The following is a 16738-nucleotide window of genomic DNA, read 5'->3' as shown; positions in this document are numbered from 1 at the left end:
GTTTTACTTCTTCTTTTCTAATTTGGACTCTGTTATTGCATTTTATCAGAGAAGGCAATGGCACCCCACTCCAGTACTCTTGCTTGGAAAATCCCATGGATGGTAGAGTCTGGTAGGCTGTAGTCCATGGGGTCGTGAAGAGTCGGACACGACTGAGCGACTTCCCTTTCACTTTTCACTTTCATGCATTGGAGAAGGAAATGGCAACCCACTCCAGTGTTCTTACCTGGAGAATCCCAGGGATGCGGGAGCCTGGTGGGCTGCCGTCTATGGGGTCACACAGAGTTGGATACGACTGAAGTGACTTAGCAGTGTTGTATTGCATTGCATTTTATTGTATAATTACTGTGGCTAGGATTTCCAATACTATGTTGAATGAAAGTGGCCTGAGTGAGCATTCTCTTCTTTTTTTTTGATCTTAGAGGAAAAGGTTTTCATCTTCTCACCATTGGGTATAATGTTATCTGTGGACTTGTATATATAGCCTACATTATGTGGTGGTATGCTTCCTCTGTACCCACTCTATTGAGGGTTTTTATCATAAACAAATATTGAATTTTGTCAAATGATTATTCTGTATCTGTTGAAATGATTGGGCTTTCCAGGTGGCGCTAGTAGTAAAGAACCTGCCTGCCAATCCAGGAGACGAAAGAGACAAAGTTTCAGTCCTTGGATTGGGAAGATCCCCTGGAAGATGAAATGATAACCCACTCCAGTGTGCTTGCCTGGAAAGTCCCATGGACAAAGGAATCTGGCGGGCTACAGTCCATGGGGTCACAAAGAGATGGACATGACTGAAGCGACTTAGCACAGCACACTGAAGTTATCATATGATATTTATCCTTCCTTCAGTTAATTTGGTGTATCATTTGACTGATTTGAGGATGTTTAACCATTCTTGAAGAAAGCTGAGCGCTGAAGAATTGATGCTTTTGAACCATGATGTTGGAGAAGACTCTTGAGAGTCCCTTGGACTGCAAGGATATCCAACCAGTCCATTCTGAAGATCAGCCCTGGGATTTCTTTGGAAGGAATGATGCCAAAGCTGAAACTCCAGTACTTTGACCACCTCATGTGAAGAGTTGACTCATGGAAAAGACTCTGATGCTGAGGGGGATTGGGAGCAGGAGGAGAAGGGGATGACAGAGGATGAGATGGCTGGATGGCATCACTGACTCGATGGACATGAGTCTGAGTGAACTCCAGAAGTTGGTAATGGACAGGGAGGCCTGGCGTGCTGCGATTCATGAGGTCACAAAGAGTCGGACATGACTGAGCAACTGAACTGGACTGAACTGAACCATTCTTGCATCCTTGAAGTGGGTCCCACTTGATCATGATGTATGATACATTAGATATATTTTTTGAATTTATTTGCTAATATTTTTTGAAGGTTTTTGCATGTGTGTTCATCAATGATATTGGTACAATTCTTTATTCTTTTATTGTCCTTGTCTGATTTTGAATCAAGGTAATCCTGGCCTTGTAAAGTGAGTTTGGAAGCATTTTTCCTCTTTGATTTTTTTTGAAAGTTTTTGGAAGCTAGATACTAAATCTTTAATGTTTATTAGAATTTATCAGTGAAGCCTCTGGTTCTGGACTTTTGTTTGTTGTGAGGTTTTTGGTTACTGATTCAATATCCTTACTAGTAACTGCTGCTACTGCTAAGTCACTCCAACTAGTGTATTCATATTTTCTGTTTCTTCATGATTCCCTCTTGGGAAAATGTTTGTTTTCTAGGAATGTTTCTGTTTCTTCTAGGTTGTCCAATTTGTTGGTATAAATATTCATAGTAGTCTCTTGTGGTCCTTTGCATTTCTGTGATATTAATTGTAATTTTTCCTCTTTCATTTCTGATTTATTTGAGCCCTTTCTGTTTTTCCTATGCTTCCATCTTGAACTGTCACCCAAATATTTTATATTAGCCCAACAAGACTCATTTTAATCTTCTGACATCTAAGAGAATTAATGTGTTTATTTAAGCAACTAGTGTGGAAGTATTTTGCAATTGGACTAGAAATCTAATGTAGACACTTTATTCAATAAAATTTGTTTACAAGAATAAAATTTAATCCTCTCCATTCATTAGCTTAGCTTGAGTAAGGGCATGTTATGTCAAAAACCCATATTAAGTAAATAAAAGCCCATGTTACATAAAAAAAAAAAAAACAAACCTAAATCAATTTGAAGATATTCTGCCTCATTAACTGATACAATACATTTTTAATTTTATAGATGTAAATGTCAACTGACTGCCTGTGATTCTTTTATGGCATTGAGGGAGGAAAAGTAATTCACATCAAATTGAGGTTACTCATTTGCACTTTAAATTTTTGTGTCTATATTTCTATATTTTTATTTTATATTAATTCAAATGTTCATTATTTTCATTTCCATTCTCTCAGTTTCTCTCATTTCCTTTCTACATGAAAGATGTCTGTGTGCATGCACACATATGTACTACACTGTTTATTTGAAAGAAAAAAAATGTATACACACAGAAATGAACTTAGCCCTTAGCTGTTTTCTTTGGATTAGAAAAGAAATGTCCACACATTTCATTTGTTTCTCATAGCATCCACATGAAGTTTTGTTTAGTATTTCACAACACCTTCATAAACAAGGAAACAGGCTCAGGGAGCTTAAGTTTTTTCACAATTACATAATAAAGCATGTAAAGCTATGTGCACTGTCAAATTAAACACAAAGAGAAATAGGCATTATGTTCTCAGTTTTGGATAGCTTGTTTATTTCATTAAATTGTACACTTTTTATTTATTTACCTATTTAGGCTGCACATGTTCTTCATTATGGTGTGCAGACTTTTCTCTAGTTGTGGCATGTGGGCTCTCTAGTTGAGGTGCAGGGGCTTAGTTGCCCTGTGGCATGTGGGATCTTAGTTCCCAGACCAAGGATTGAACCTGTGTCTCTTGCATTGGAAAGCAGATTTTTAATTACTGAACCATCAGGGAAGCCCCTCAAACTGTTATGCAGTTTATTTGTGTAATTATATTCCAATAACTTAATAAATGGAAAAGAATCTGATGGTGAATGGCTAAGGGTTGAATCTAGGGCTTAGGCAGGTGGTTCTCACTTAACATGGGTGAGAGCTGTCTTCTAACTGGGAAGGAAGTCAAACATCATCTATGGATATAGAAATGCTGAAATTAAATATAAGTAATTCACGTGATAAACTCATTTTTTTTTCTGTAAATAGGAGATCAGCATAGATACAGAAATAACCATAAACCGATTCAAGACAGAATCGGCATCACTTAGAAACATAATAGAGAGATTTACAGCTCAATACACACTCATGGGGAGAACAATAAAAGTTGGTACAATTCCCAGTATATAATTTCATTTGATAATAAAATGTAGAGGCCTTGAATTCAAAGAAATGGAAATTTTGGGAAATAAATCGAAGGATCAAGTTTTACTTCAGCAACCTGATCAAAGAATTGGGCTCTGAAGTTTTGAGCCCTAAAATCACAGGCATTTCTTCAGCCCCAGGAAAACTGGTCCTTATATAGCTGCCATCCCAATGATCCTTTTCAGAGCCCTCTTTATGTCTTTATTCCTCAGACTATAGATGAAGGGGTTCAGCATGGGTGTGACCACAGTGTATATCACCGAGGAAACAGCACTTGATTGTGAGCTGTGAGTAGCAGCAGAGCTAAGATACACTCCCAGGACTGTGCAAAAGAATAAAGAGACAACTGAGAGGTGAGAGGCACAGGTGGAAAATGCTTTATACTTCCCCTGAGCAGATGAAATTCCTAGTATAGAGGAAACTATCTTAGAATATGAGTAAAGTATTCCAGTGAGGGAAATGCCACCATACACCCCAGCTGCAAAATACATCAACACGTCATTAAGAAAAGTGTCAGAACAAGCAAGCTGAACCACTTGATTAACTTCACAGAAAAAGTGGGGGATTTCCAAGTCTGTACAGAAGGCCAGCCACAACACCATTATGCTTTGTGTCAAGGAATTCAGAGCACTCATGATCCAGGACAGCAGAACCAGGAGTCCACAGAGCCAGGGGTTCATGATGACTGTGTAGTGGAGTGGGTGGCAGATGGCCACAAAGCGGTCATAGGCCATCACAGTCAGGAGGAACACGTCCAATGTTGCAAAAAATAAGAAAAAATGCATCTGGATGATGCAGCCTTCATAGGTTATTACTTTGTTCTGTGTCCTTATGTTCCTCAACATCTTTGGGACAGTGGTGGAGATAAAGCAGATGTCTACAAAGGACAGATTGGAGAGGAAGAAGTGCATGGGGTTGTGGAGGTGGGAGTCTGAGCTGACGGCCAGGATGATGAGCAGATTTCCAAACACAGTGATCAGGTACATGGAGAGGAAAAGCCCAAATATGAGGGGCTGCAGTTCTGGTTCATTTGATAATCCCAGGAGAATAAATTCTGAAACTGGTGTCTCATTCCCAGGTCCCATGTGATGCAAATGACTGCCTAGAAACAAAAAATAGCATGACTAGTTTTTCAAAAACTGGCATTGCAAACATAGGTGAACTCTAACATTTATATTTTGCATTCAAAAAATATTCATGATTTTGTGTAGAAATTTCCCCTTCAAGCCAATCTCCTGTGCCATCTCCAAATAGGAAAGCCTATCTTACAGTTAGCTTTTCCCCTCAGTGGTCAGGTATTCGACATTTGTAATGAGGGATTTTGTCATGCGTTTGAGGGAATACAAATTTAAGGCCTACTACATTCTGGAGAAACAGGAGAGGGTGCTGAGAGACAATAGGTCCTGTAGTTCAATGGTGGAGAAAATATATAAGTAAAAAATTTAAAAACTCATACAAATGATCATATGTTGACAAGTGCAGAAAAGGAAAATAGATCAAATATAAAGAAGAGAGTTGATGAGGGTATTATTATTTTTTATTATTATATATTTCTTTTAATTAAATTTACTTATTTATTTATTTTCATTTTATTTTTTTACTTTACAATACTGTATTGTTCAGGTAGCCTGGAAAACATTTGATCAGAGACCTCAAGAAAGAGAATGAAGGAGACATGAGTCTCTCTGCGTAGAAGTGTGTGCTAGTCAGAGGGAACAGCTGTGTTTCAAAACAACCAACTCCCTGACTTCCTTCTCTCCCAGTGACTCCCCACTGTGAAACAAGCCCCAGATTCCACAGCTTCAAATCCTAGCCTTGACTCTGTGTGAATGAACCACCACTTCACCCTCGTGCTGCCTTCACTCACATCAATCTCATGAATATTAAACTTGAGTCACAGCTTCACTTGATGCCACAGGCTCAAGACTCAGAGCTTATATGCACCTCCTCAGAGACTCAACCACTCTATTTGGAATTTTCACCCCTCCCTATCTCCAAAACACCATCTTCTTTTTCAGATCATTTCTTTCATGAATTCTCCTCTTTTTAAAACATTTGTACAGAAAACAGGGAATTTCACTTACAATCATTTAGATACAGGGTTATCATTATGAGGTTTAAATTAATTCTGCATCTTTTATTCTTTGTTAGACTATAAGTGCCTTGAGGCATATGTCAATATCATACATACTCTTCAACCCCTTAGATTTTGTTTAGCTGGGAGCAGTACCTGAATAAATACATACTGCATGAAGGAATGAAAAAGACACGTTCTCATAGAAATCGCTAAAAAGGACCAGGGAAACATTAACATAGTTTTCAAAGACATGCTGGAGAAACGTTTCCCATATTCTGAGATTCACACTTATTAGAGGTTCACACTATGTAGTTTGTAAGAATAAAATAAGGTAGAAAAAATAAAATGGAAAATTAAAATGTCAGACTGCATCACATACAGTAGGATTTTTCTGATTCTTTTTGTTCAGTCAGATGCCTGTGTTTGTGTTTGCTCATGCCCATGACATGGATCACATGACAGAGTCAAAAAGTTTCTTACCCACTGCAATAAATGCAAGAAGACATTTATAAGAGGCCAGTCCTTGCTGAAGGAGAAGCAGTATAAATAGAGGCCAAGGCAAGAGCAGGTTGCAGAAGGACCAGACAGGAGTGTGGGGGCTGAAGGGACCTCAGACTCAAGGGCCCGCACACTGACTGCACTTCTATTCCTCCAGTGCCTCACTACCGTGTCCACACCAGGCCCTCTGTCAATTCTTTATTGCATATTTATTCCTGCATATTTGTCCACAATTTTCATACGGGCTAGTAGTGCATGACTCTCCTTTTTATTGCTTTTCTTTCTTTTTAAAAATAGATTTTATTTATTTAATTTTGGTTGTGTTGGGTCTACATTGCTGTGTGGACTTTTCTCTAGATGAAACGAGCAGGGGCTACTCTCTAGTTGTGGTGTGGCTTTCTCATTGCTGTGACTTCCCATTGCAGAGTCCAGGCTCTAGGGTGTGTGGGCTTGAGTAGTTGCACCACCTGGGCTCTAGATCACAGGCTCAATAATTGTTGTGCATAGGCTTAGTTGCTCCACAGCATGTGGGATCTTCCTGGATCAGGGATTGGACCATGTCTCCTACATTGGCAGGTGGATTCTTCACTACTGAGCCAGGACATAAGCCCCCTATCATTTTTCTTAAGTGGTATTTTTCTTTGTTATTCCTTGGCTTTGATTTTTTTTTTTTTTTTTGGTGGCAAACCCCTTGGTCACACTCTACTTCTGAGACTTGTCCCACCTGTGATAAACTCCTCATAATATACCCTATAAAATCCTATAAACACCACAGAACCTATCCCTTCCTTCACGTGATTTGTACCTGATGACACTTTGCAATATATGTGTTTATTTTATTCTGAAATAAAATAAATGTTAAATCTATTAAAATATTAGATCCAAATCATCAGAGACCTTACCTGCTTTATACACTCTGGTGCCTTCATAGAGGTATTAATAAAATTACAGAGGAAATAATAGAGCAAAAAAAGAAAGGAACAATAACACTCAAATGCCAGTATATGAAACAATGTGCATAGATAATATGTAATAGAGAAGCAAATGATAATTCACCCCCCAAATATATTCAGCCTCCCAGGTAACAAACCTAATGCAAAATTAAGCCTTTTAGGATAATATGACTATATACTAAATTCAATTTTTTCAAGTGAATGCTCAATGTGAGAAAAGATTCTATGAAATGTGTGTCTTAAGAACTGTAAGCTTCCAGGTAGTGGCTATTCCATTGATCTGGGTCTTCCTTATGAATATAGAACATGCTCAAATATACCCCATCTCAAAAATCAAAAATAAATACATAAAATGTCATCACTTCACTGCAAGCCACTCTTAACCAAATAGCATGTTTTCCTACTCTCTTAAACTGCAAATCTCCTTGGAAATGTTCAACTTTTACTGACACCACTATGCCTTCCATTTCTTCTTGAGTCTCCTCTAACTAGGTTTTCATCCCCATCACATAATTATCAACAATTCTTGAATTGCTGAATGCAGTAGACACTTGTCTTTTTTACATATGAAACAAACTAATTATAAATTATTAAGACAACCTTGGCTCTGGACCAGCAGTTTGGGCTTTCAGGTGACCTCAAGTAAATGTTCTTGGGTTTCATCCTCTCTGACTTTCTCCTGCTGGGCTTTCAGACTCACCCAGATAGGAAGTTTGAGAGGAAGGTCTCTGTACGGAAGTCCAAATTCCTCTTGAAGGGTTGATGGTGGAGACTGAAGCTCTGAATCCAGACAAAAAGAAGGAAAGAGTGAAGCGTGGGTCTCTGAACCATACTTAAGAATCCAAATGCAAGACATGCCCCGTTCAGCTAAAAGTGGAGCTGCTCAGACACTGCAGCAGCGGAGATATTTATAGCTCTGTGTATTTGCTGTATCTGCTCATTATACATGTTCAGCACATTTCCACTATTACTTCAATCCTCACACATCATTTCCTCAGGGGAACTTGTCTGGACAGAATGGAGTGTTTTCAGCTGATTGGTCATTCCCAGTAGACCAGATTAGAAGTCAAGTGTATCCATTTCTTATTACTACTCCATGAACCCTCCTGTATCCCAGAGTTCTAACACTGATACTTTTTGCAACTCTGAGTCAAAGTGTCCTCTAAGTCTGAGGAACCTGTGGGGACTAAGACCCTTGGGTTTCAAAAGCACTATCTTGTGATGGGAATACAGCTGTTACTATCTCCAGAAAATTATTATTTCCTCCTCAATAAGGGATAGAGCTGTGTTCCTTTGCTATGAAACCATAGCTAAAATAATCCCTGACTTCAAAACGCTTTTGACACATCAATTAGGTGTTTTCTGTTTTAACACAAGTGAAAAGCTAGGGTTTAATCCTTTAATCATAAAAAAACTTGGTAATGATAAGAGATCCACATGAATCTTTTAATGCACCATGGACTGAGCTTAGCATCTTATATCTGTTGTCTCATTTGTTACTTTGCCCCAGAACATCTTATGAGGATGTACAATTATAAGCCTCATTCTAAATTTGCAAAATTATGGTTCAGAAGGGTGAGGTGAGTAAACTGATTATTAGGGAAATGCAAATCAAAACCACAATGAGGTACAATCTCACGCCGGTCAGAATGGCTGCGATCCAAAAATCTATAAACAATATATGCTGGAGAGGGTGTGGAGAAAAGGGAACCCTCTTACACTGTTGGTGGGAATGCAAACTAATACAGTCACTATGGAGAACAGTGTGGAGATTCCTTAAACAACTGGAAATAGAACTTCCATATGACCCAGCAATCCCACTGCTGGGTATACACACCAAGGAAACCAGAATTGAAAGAGACACATGTACCCCAATGTTCATCACAGCCCTGTTTATAATAGCCAGGACATGGAAACAACCTAGATGTCCATCAGTAGACGAATGGATAAGAAAGCTGTGGTACATATACACAATGGAATATTACTTAGCCATTAAAAAGAATGTATTTGAATCAATTCTAATGAGGTGGATGAAACTGGAGCCTATTATACAGAGTGAAGTAAGTCAGAAAGAAAAACACCAATACAGTATACTAATGCATATATATGGAATTTAGAAAGATGGTAATGATAATGCTATATGCAAAACAGCAAAAGAGACACAGATGTATAGAACAGTCTATACAACCCTGTGGGAGAAGGCGAAGGTGGGATGATTTGAGAGAATAACATTGAAACATGTATATTACCATATGTGAAATAGATGGCCAGTCCAGGTTCAATGCATGAGACAGGGTGCTCAGGGCTGCTGCACTGAGATAACCCAGAGGGATGGGATGGGGAGGGAGGTGGGAGGGGGGTTCAGGATGGGGAACACATTCATGGCTGATTCATTTCAATGTATGGGAAAAACCACTACAACATTGTAAAGTAATTAGCCTCCAATTAAAATAAAGAAATTAAAAAAAAAACCCCAAAGCTATGAAGTGAGTAAGGTGTGTGTGGTGATTAGAACATGAGATTTTTCTAGTTCTCTTGCTCTAGGTCAGTGGTTCTCAGTCATTGTTCTGTATAAGATAGAAGAAAAGGCCTGATAAAGTGAGTTACTTAAATTACATAGTGAAGTTGCCAAGTAGAGCTTATTCAATATGAGTAATACAATTTCTAACTATTATTTTAGTAAAATAAAAGAAAAAACTTGAAATGATATATGTCACTTGAAAAGATACTATTCTTAAGAAATTCCCATAGACTCAAGAAATAAAAGGGAATTTGCAAATATTTCTGATATAAGCTTGGAAGAAAATATGTCAAAGCAGGAAAATGAAATAAATGGGAAAACTTAATAAACTGCATTATTTACATATAAACAGAAGTTGAAGTCAAAAAATGTAAAATTAAGGAAGCAATAGAAAAGACAAATTATATGTTCACAGTCTTATGGAAGAATGGCAATTTCTGGATACACTTATTAGCCCCAGAAGAGTTTGCCCTTTTATTGCTCAATGAATCTTTTCAGAGCCTCCTTTATGTCTTTATTCCGAAGACTGTAGATGAAGGGGTTCAGCATCGGGGTGACCACAGTGTACATCACTGAGGCTATTGCACTTGAGTGTGAGTTATGGGCATCAGCAGGGTTAAGGTACACTCCTAGGATTGTACAATAAAATAAGGAGACAACTGAGAGGTGAGATGCACAGGTGGAAAATGCTCTGTACTTCCCCTGAGCTGATGAGATTCCTCGTATGGAGGAAACTATCTTAGAGTAAGAGTAAAGTATTCCAGTGAATGGACCACCACTCAGCAGCCCAGCTGCAACATACACCATCACATCATTAAGAAAGGTGTCAGAACAGGCACTTCGGACTACCTGATTGAGTTCACAGAAATAGTTGGGGATCTCCGGGACTCTACAGAAGGACAGCTGCAACATCATTAAGATTTGTATCAAGGAATTTAAGGCACTCATCATCCATGACACTAGAACCAGCAGTCCACAGAGCCAGGGGTTCATGATGACTGTGTAGTGCAGGGGGTGGCAGATGGCCACAAACCGGTCATAGGCCATCACGGTCAGGAGGAAGTCATCCAACCCTGCAAAGAGTAGTAAAAAGTATATCTGGTTGATGCAACCTTCATAGGTGATAACTTTGCTCTGCATCTGGATATTCCACAGCATCTTTGGGATGGTGGTAGAGATGAAACAGATGTCTACAAAGGACAGGTTGGAGAGGAAGAAGTACATGGGGGTGTGGAGGTGGGAGTCTGAGCTGACAGCCAGGATGATGAGCAGGTTTCCAAACAAAGTGATCAGGTACATGGTAAGGAAAAGCCCAAATATGAGGGGCTGAAGTTCTGATTCATTTGATATTCCAAGAAGAAGAAATTCTGAAATATGTGTATCATTCTCTGGTTCCATGTGGTAGAAGGAATGACCTGGAATTAAATCCCCCAAAATGATATGACCACTTTTCACAAAAATGAGCATTACTGGCATAGTCAAATGATACAATTTATATTTTGCAGTCATGAAATCAATACCTATAATTTTGGTGTGAAATCTGTCCCCTTCAGGGCATTCCCTGTTCATCTCTGATAACAACTACCTGGTCTTTTGCAGCCATTTCCCCAAGAGGTCAGGTATTGCATACTTTTAATGAGATTTCTGTCAATCCTCTGGGGCTCATAAATTGAGTGCTTACCAGCTTCAAGGCAAGGGGTAGAGTGTGCTGAGAGACAAAAGTTCCTATAATTGGATGCTGGAGAAATAATGTTATCAAATATAAAATCATATAACATGTTAAATGGTGACAGGTAAAAGGAAGAAAAAGGGGGCATAAGGGAGAGAGGCTGAGGTATTATTCTTTACCAGGTGTTCAGGTAGGCTGGCAAAGTAGGTAACATTTGAACAGAGATCTCAAGGAAGAGAGGCCTGGTAGAAGGAATGGCCAGTGCAAAGGCCCTGAAGAAGACACCTGTTTCAGGCTCCAAAGAAGCCAGTTTCCCAAGGGGAAGATCCAAGAGGGAGGGTGATGAGAGAGGGGGCCAGAGGATGCTAAGGAATGAAGTGACCTTCCTGCTGCTACTCAACCTTAAGGTACTGCTACTGCTGCTGCTGCTAAGTCGCTTCAGTCGTGTCCGACTCTGTGCATCCCCATAGATGGCAGCCCAACAGGCTCCCCCGTCTCTGAAATTCTCCAGGCAAGAGTACTGAAGTGGGTTGCCATTTCCTTCTCCAATGCATGAAAGTGAAAAGTGAAAGTGAAGTCTCTCAGTCGCATCCGACTCTTAGCGACCCCATGGACTGCAGCCTACCAGGCTCCTCCATCCATGGGATTTTCTAGGCAAGAGTACTGGAGTGGGGTGCCATTGCCTTCTCTGACCTTAAGGTACAGGGAGTCCGTAATTCACAAGTTGTTCTTAGAACGTTATTAATTTTATTTCTAAGGAATCCTGAGCACAAAAATCAATCCACTTTTTGTTTTCATATTTGGTTGACATTCTGTCATCTGTATTTTCAGGGGAACATTTTGATGTACACCAGTTCATATACCCTTCCTTTGAGGACTCTCATGGCCTACAACACACACACACACACACACACACACACACACACACACACACAGCACTGTGGTGGGGCTATTCTTCTCTCTGTAACTTTTATTTAATTCCATGTCTTTTTTCCCTGCTAGACTGTGAGAACCTTGACACATGCGGCAATGTTATACACATTCACCACCTTTTCCCTACCCCACTCTGAGCAGATTTAGTGGGGAACTGTAACTAATTCAATATATATTGCATGGACTTGAAAGAATATGGCCTCACAAAAATTGCTGCCAATAAAAGACAATAAGAGACAGAAAAGATGCAGGGGAATACTAGAATAGGCATGGAGAACAAGCAAGAGGAATGTTTTCATGTTCTCAGATTAGGTCCCATTGGGGGTTTAAACTATGGTCTGCAAAAATTAAATAGAATATAATAAATGAAACATACAAAAAGTATCAGAGTGTACCATAACTAGTAAGGATACACACAAAATCATTTATGACCCTCTTTGCTCGTCATATGCATGGTTAGGAACCTGTCTCTGTGTGTATATGTGTGTTTTTCTGTGTTTGTCTATACAGACATGCTAGTGTGCATGTGCAGTTGTGGAGTCACGTCTGATTCTTTGCAATCAACCCAGGATCATGATGTAAAAGGCATATCTTACTTTGGGACTTAGTCAAAAACTCTGGAATCCACTGCAGTAAAGGCAAGAAAATTTTTAAAAGGGCAGTTCCTGCTAATGAGGGAAAATCAATATGAATAAAGAGCCCAACAGAGGAGCCAGGTTGCAGAGAGAAGAGGCAGCTGTTTGGGTGCTGAAGAACCTTAGATTCAAGGGCACACAGACCACTGGACCTTTATTGCTCCACTTGCTTCATCATGTCATCAGTGTCAGGTCCCTGATCTAATTTTTAATCCTGTACCTATTCCTATTTATTTGCCACCCCAATTTTCCATATGGTCCAATAGTGAATGAGGTTGGCCTTTCTCTTATTTTTCTCTGTGTAATTCTTCTCTTGGGCTGTAAATTTTTATCTCTCTCTCCTTTTTTTCCTTTCAGGCATATCCAATAGGCTTCTTTTTGGACACTAGTCCAGGTTCTGCTCCTTATACCTCTCGCAAAATTCTCCCCAGCTCATACTCTGTAATATACTGCATTTACCACAACTGTCTGTCTCCACTTCAGATGAATTATCACTGAGGATGTTATGTTATTCATGCACTTATTTTATTGTGTTCTGTTTTCTCTATTATAATATCCAAATAAGCAAGAATCTCCTCTGCTTGGTTCACATTTTTGTTTTCATAAATGTGTGCACATATATGGAAAAAAATTGAAAATGAGGTGGAAACAAAACTAGGTTAAATATGGCGGTATCAAAACAAAATTAAGTGAAACATAATTAAAGTCTGGCAGGCAGATTCTTTACCACTGTGCCACCTGAAAAGCCACTAATAAAGTACTTATAAATAAATTAGTCAACCAACAAACAAACATGTAGGGAACAAGGTATAAGGAAGGTTGAGAAGTGCTTGCAAACAAGACTCTCAACCAGGGCTGAACATTCTTGCAAACAAGATGTTCAGCCAGGAATCCTCTGTTTGTTCCCGTGGGAAAAGAACATTTCTTGCACACAAGGATATTTCTCTGATTCCTCAAAAGGAACAGACCCAGGGACAAAACAGATTCTAAGTTGATAAGGAAGTTCTCAAAACAAAGTCTTAGCTGCAGTAAATAAGGTAAAGCTTATCTCGCCCTGTGCCTGCGCACTGTATAGTCGCTAAATCATAGTGCTTGGCAACTTGCCCTGTAGATTGTTGTGCAAAGGATATAAAATAAAGCAGCTGTAAGAAGCAAGGAGTTAAAGTAAAAAGATTCAAACCACTCTGCAGTGTTAGTGTTTCATTCAGTCGCTAGCACAAACATGTCCAAGTCTTGGCTCTGAACTAGTCTCCTGAGAATCTCTTGTGACCTTGGGTAAAATTTTTCATCTTCCATTCTCTCTGAATCTTACCTGAAGTATCTGTGAGTCCTTAGACCCACCTAGTTAGGTTCTTTGAAAGGAAGATCTTGTGTGGAAGTTTGAATTCCTTAAGGATGGTTTATGATGGAGTCTGAAGCTGTGTTCTCAGACAAGACAGCAAGACGAACTAAAGCTCCTTTGCAGATGCAGTACTCCAAAAGCAATGAGCATGTCTCCTCTACTCTGAGGTGGCAGAAGCAGAAGGACTGCAACATGTGAGATATTTATGGATGCCTAGATTTGGTCTTTAGGGACATTTCCCTCTTGTTACTCCATCCTTAAGCATGTGATTTCTCCCAGTGAACTGGTCTAGAGAGAAGTTTCTCGTAACGATTTTCTGTTCCCAAGAGACCAAGCTAGAAGTCAGGTGAATCCTGTTTATACTAACCCTTCTCCACGAACTCTTCTGCCTTCTAGAGTTCCAAACTTCTAGCACTTTATCCCAAGTGTTCCCTTCCACACTGACTTTGGGGTCTTCTGGAAATAAGCCCTATTGTCACATATTTTGGTGACTTGTCTTTCTGGTGCAGGTTCCAAGGGTTGACACATAAAATGTATGGCACTAATCTATCGTCTTTTAGGAAAAAGTGAAGTCGCACAGTCGTGTCCAACTCTTCGTGACTCCATGGACTGTAGCCTGCCAGGCTCCTCTGTCCATGGGATTTTCCAGGCAAGAATACTGGAGTGGGTTGCCATTTCTTTCTCCAGGGGATCTTCCTGGTCCAGGGATTGAACCTGGGTCTGCTGCACTGCAGGCAGACTCTTTACCATCTGAGTCACCAGGAAAAGATCCCTGTAAATGTGAAATCCAGCCCACTTGTGGGTTACTATGCTGGGGTGGGGTTTTTGAAGAGACCACTTCTCTGCCTCTTCTGCCATGTTGATGTGGTCCTACTATCCTTTGTTGTGGAGCAGATGTTCAGCTGGGGCTTCCCTGATAGCTCAGCTGGTAAAGAATCTGCCTGCAATGCAGGAGACACCAGTTTGATTCCAGGGTCAGGAAGATCCCCTAGGAAAGGGATAGGCTACCCATTCCAGTATTCATGGGCTTCCCTGGTGTTCAGATGGTAAAGAATCTGCTTCCAATGCAGGAGACCTCGGTTTGACCCTGTGTTGAGAAGATTCCGTGGAGGAGGACATGCAACCAACTTCAGTATTCTTGCCTGGAACATTCCCATGGACAGAGAGGCCTGGCAGGTTACAGTCCATGGGGGTCACAAATAGTTGGGCACAACTGAGTGACTAAGCACAGCACAGCAGCACAGATATTCAGCTAGTTTTCAGAGGAAATTAATCCACATGTAGCTGTAGATTTGGCGTGTCCATGGGTTGTGGTGAGTTTAGGATATTTCTATGCTGCCATCTTGTACTGCCACCCCAACATTTGATATTAGCCAAACAAGACTCATTTAAAGCTTTTGGCACCTGAACTATAAAAGCATATATTTGTTTATTTTAAGCAACTTATTTGGCAGTATTTTACAACAGCAATATGGATCTAATACAGACATTTATTCAATAAAATTGGCTTACAAGAATTGATTTTAAACTTCTCAATTTATTCATTAGCTGGCCTCGGGTAAGGGCATTTTATGTGGAAAAGTGTACATAGGAAAAAATCATTTAAATCACTTTGAAGATCTTCCACCTCATCAGATGGTATAGTGAACTCCTCATTACATAATTGTAAATGTTGCTTGGCCAGGATGCCTTGTGATATTATGGTAGAAAAGGAATCCATTATACAAGTTGAGGTCAGCTATTGTACTTTAAAATTTTGTGTCTATATTTCTACATTCTTCTGCTTCATGATAATTCAAATATTCAACTTTTTTTTTTGGGGGGGTGGTCTCTAATAGAAGCAGAAGATATCAAGAAGAGGTGGCAAGAATACACAGAAGAACTGTACAAAAAAGATCTTCACGACCCGGATAATCACGATGGTGTGATCACTAATCTAGAGCCAGACATCCTGGAATGTGAAGTGAAGTGGGCCTTAGGAAGCATCACTACGAACAAAGCTAGTGGAGGTGATGGAATTCCAGTTGAGCTGTTTCAAATCCTGAAAGATGATGCTGTGAAAGTGCTGCACTCAATATGCCAGCATATTTGGAAAACTCAGCAGTGGCCACAGGACTGGAAAAGATCAGTTTTCGTTCCAATCCCAAAGAAAGGCAATGCCAAAGAATGCTCAAACTACTGCACAATTGCACTCATCTCACACGCTAGTAAAGTAATGCTCAAAATTCTCTAAGCCAGGCTTCAGCAGTACGTGAACTGTGAAATTTCAGATGTTCAAGCTGGTTTTAGAAAAGGCAGAGGAACCAGAGAGCAAATTGCCAACATCCGCTGGATCATGGAAAAAGCAAGGGAGTTCCAGAAAACCATCTCTGCTTTATTGACGATGCCAAAGCCTTTGACTGTGTGGATTACAATAAACTGTGGAAAATTCTTCAAGAGATGGGAATACCAGACCACCTGACCTGCCTCTTGAGAAATCTGTATGCAGTCCAGGAAGCAACAGTTAAAACTGGACATGGAACAACAGACTGGTTCCAAATAGGAAAAGGAGTATGTCAAGGCTGTATATTGTCACCCTGCTTATTTAACTTCTATGCAGGGTACATCATGAGAAACACTAGGCTGGAAGAAGCACAAGCTGGAATCAAGATTGCTGGGAGAAATATCAATAACCTCAGATATGCAGATGACACCACCCTTAAGGCAGAAAGCGAAGAGGAACTAAAAAGCCTCTTGA

General features: G+C 39.8%; 2 protein-coding genes across 2 annotated transcripts; both read right to left on the bottom strand.

Moving 5' to 3' along the window:
• LOC102170865 (olfactory receptor 7A17) lies at positions 2940-7778 on the bottom strand. The gene is made up of 2 exons (XM_013965038.2): positions 7602-7778; positions 2940-4475 (listed from the first exon to the last, which is right to left on the bottom strand). Exon 2 carries the CDS (start codon positions 4456-4458, stop codon positions 3526-3528), a length of 933 nt encoding a protein of 310 aa, XP_013820492.2. The 5' UTR covers positions 4459-4475; positions 7602-7778; the 3' UTR covers positions 2940-3525.
• Positions 9897-10820, bottom strand: LOC102171141 (olfactory receptor 7A17-like). Its single transcript, XM_005682251.2, has one exon. It carries the CDS (start codon positions 10818-10820, stop codon positions 9897-9899), a length of 924 nt encoding a protein of 307 aa, XP_005682308.2.

Source organism: Capra hircus, chromosome 7 (genome assembly GCF_001704415.2).
Source record: "Capra hircus breed San Clemente chromosome 7, ASM170441v1, whole genome shotgun sequence".
Lineage (NCBI taxonomy): Eukaryota > Metazoa > Chordata > Mammalia > Artiodactyla > Bovidae > Capra > Capra hircus.
The sequence above is the reverse complement of the archived record's forward strand: the minus strand, read 5'-3'. Positions and strand labels throughout refer to the sequence as shown.